The sequence below is a fragment of the Gekko japonicus genome, unplaced genomic scaffold, assembly GCF_001447785.1.
Source record: "Gekko japonicus isolate JY-2015 unplaced genomic scaffold, Gekko_japonicus_V1.1 scaffold4261, whole genome shotgun sequence".
Lineage (NCBI taxonomy): Eukaryota > Metazoa > Chordata > Lepidosauria > Squamata > Gekkonidae > Gekko > Gekko japonicus.
Window position 1 is genome coordinate 94623 of NW_015173817.1, and position 1883 is coordinate 96505.

The window sequence follows — 1883 nt, forward strand, 5'->3', positions numbered from 1 at the left end:
CTGTGAATTTAGGCAGATCATGAGAAGGAGGGCAGGAAAGGTTGCCTCAGTGCTTAGTTCTTGTGGCCCTTTCTTACACGCCAAGGGAAATGCTGATCGCCACTGTGGGGTCAGGAAGCAATTTTCTCCAGGCCAGTTTGGCTGGAGATCCTGGAGATTTTTTGCCATCTTCTGGGTGTGGGAGCAGGGGATTGGACTAAATGACCCTGGAAGTCCCTTCCAACTCCATGATTCTATGATAGTTACGGCATAATGCTTCACACCCCCATTTTAGAAATGTTTTTAGTAAACAATGTTGAGTGTTCTCCAATAGCTTTGGGGTCATCTTGACCACCAACTGCACTCAAAAGTTGAAGACATAGAAAGAATGTAATAAAAATACTGCTAAACAGTTGATGGGGAGTAGAAAAAACTTAAAATCATACCCAAGGCAACATACAAGGATGAGGAACTAATATGTATACAATGCTGCCTTTCTTACATTGGCCGTGCTGTGCAACATCCCCCCCATCATACAATACTAAAGTGAGGATGCTGAAAATGACTTGTTCAGGCAATTCTTCACCCTCCAGAATTCCAATCAGGTAAGTGGCTGGAGGACATGTATAAGCAACGTTGCTGAAGGTAAGCATATCAAGGCCTGGTCATTACTTAGATGGGACACCTCCTGGAAACCCTACATAAAACAGACTTGTCCCATGTCAGATAGAAATACAGAGTGGAAGCAGACATGACCCACACACTCACTCCTGCATTGCAGGAAGTAGCAAGTAACGTAGATCCCACATGTTATTTCAATGAGGCATTTCCCAGCCTTGAGAGAGGAGATCCATTTCGAAGGCTGTGGATGCAAGAAAATGTGAGAATTACCTTTGAAGGATCAGGCCAAGGGCCAGCACTCTGTCGACAACAGCCAGATAGACTAGAGCAAATCTCTCAACAGTTTTACAAAAACCTTACCCGTATCTTGCCTTCCAGGGCAGAGATGATCTCTCCCATCATCCGGACAAGATCTTCGTATTTATATGTGTTGTCTGTCAACCAAACCGCTTCCCGTATTGTCAAAATCTCTTTGCTGATAAAGCTGGAACATAAAGAGAAGTCAGCGGTAAAGCCCAAACAAAAGATAAACACCGCATATCTCACCCCATTAATTTTGCCAGATAAGTTACTCTTTCATTTCCAGGGCCCAGCCTGACATACCTCACAGGGTTGCTGTGAGAATTAAATGGCGAAGAGAAGAACGTTGTTAAGCCACCTTGGATCCCCATTGGTGGAGGAAAGTGGGATACAAATAAAGTACATAAATAGCAAGCATATACATGTACATTTGGCAGGATCATCCAGCAAGGTTCCAAGGCAGAGTGGGGATTTGAACCTGGCACCTGATTGGTAGAACAGAACAAGACCTACAATTCCATTTACGCACTTGCATTTACACCTTCCCCCCATCAAACAGCTTTTTGGGAAAGCTACTGAACTCCATGCACCAAGCCTCAGCAAAAGGCATCAAGGGACAACATTAGTCACCACGGGAACAGCAACTAACATGTACGCAAATACACACGGCTTTCCCAGACCACAGTTTGGTCTCACGGGGACAGGCCTTTTCATTAAAAGACACAGACAAGCCCCAAGTAAACAGCCCAGCTTCTTACCGTGTACAAATAACCATGCATGCAATTCCCAAAAGCTGAAGACGAGCCCGGGGCACAGGCCTGATTTTCAAGTACCGGTCTACACAGCCCACTGTCATGTGGAGACAGAGGCTGGAGAAATCCTTCATCGTGGCCACTTCCACCAGCCAGTCGATCAGAATGTACCTAATGAGAGAAACAAGGGATACGCAAATGAGGAGAGCTTCTTGCAAGAGACGCTCACCC

The 1883-nt window shown here is 45.4% G+C and overlaps 1 protein-coding gene across 1 annotated transcript in view; it reads right to left on the minus strand.

The window, feature by feature from the left end:
- CCNF (cyclin F) overlaps positions 1-1823 on the minus strand; it is a gene marked incomplete at its 5' end in the record, with an annotated part of 11364 nt that extends 9541 nt beyond the window's left edge. Inside the window, 2 exons of the mRNA XM_015423592.1 lie at positions 961-1084; positions 1659-1823. Coding sequence (XP_015279078.1) covers positions 961-1084; positions 1659-1823 — 289 coding nt within the window. The remainder of the gene's footprint in view (positions 1-960; positions 1085-1658) is intronic.
- Between the last annotated feature and the right edge of the window lie 60 nt (positions 1824-1883).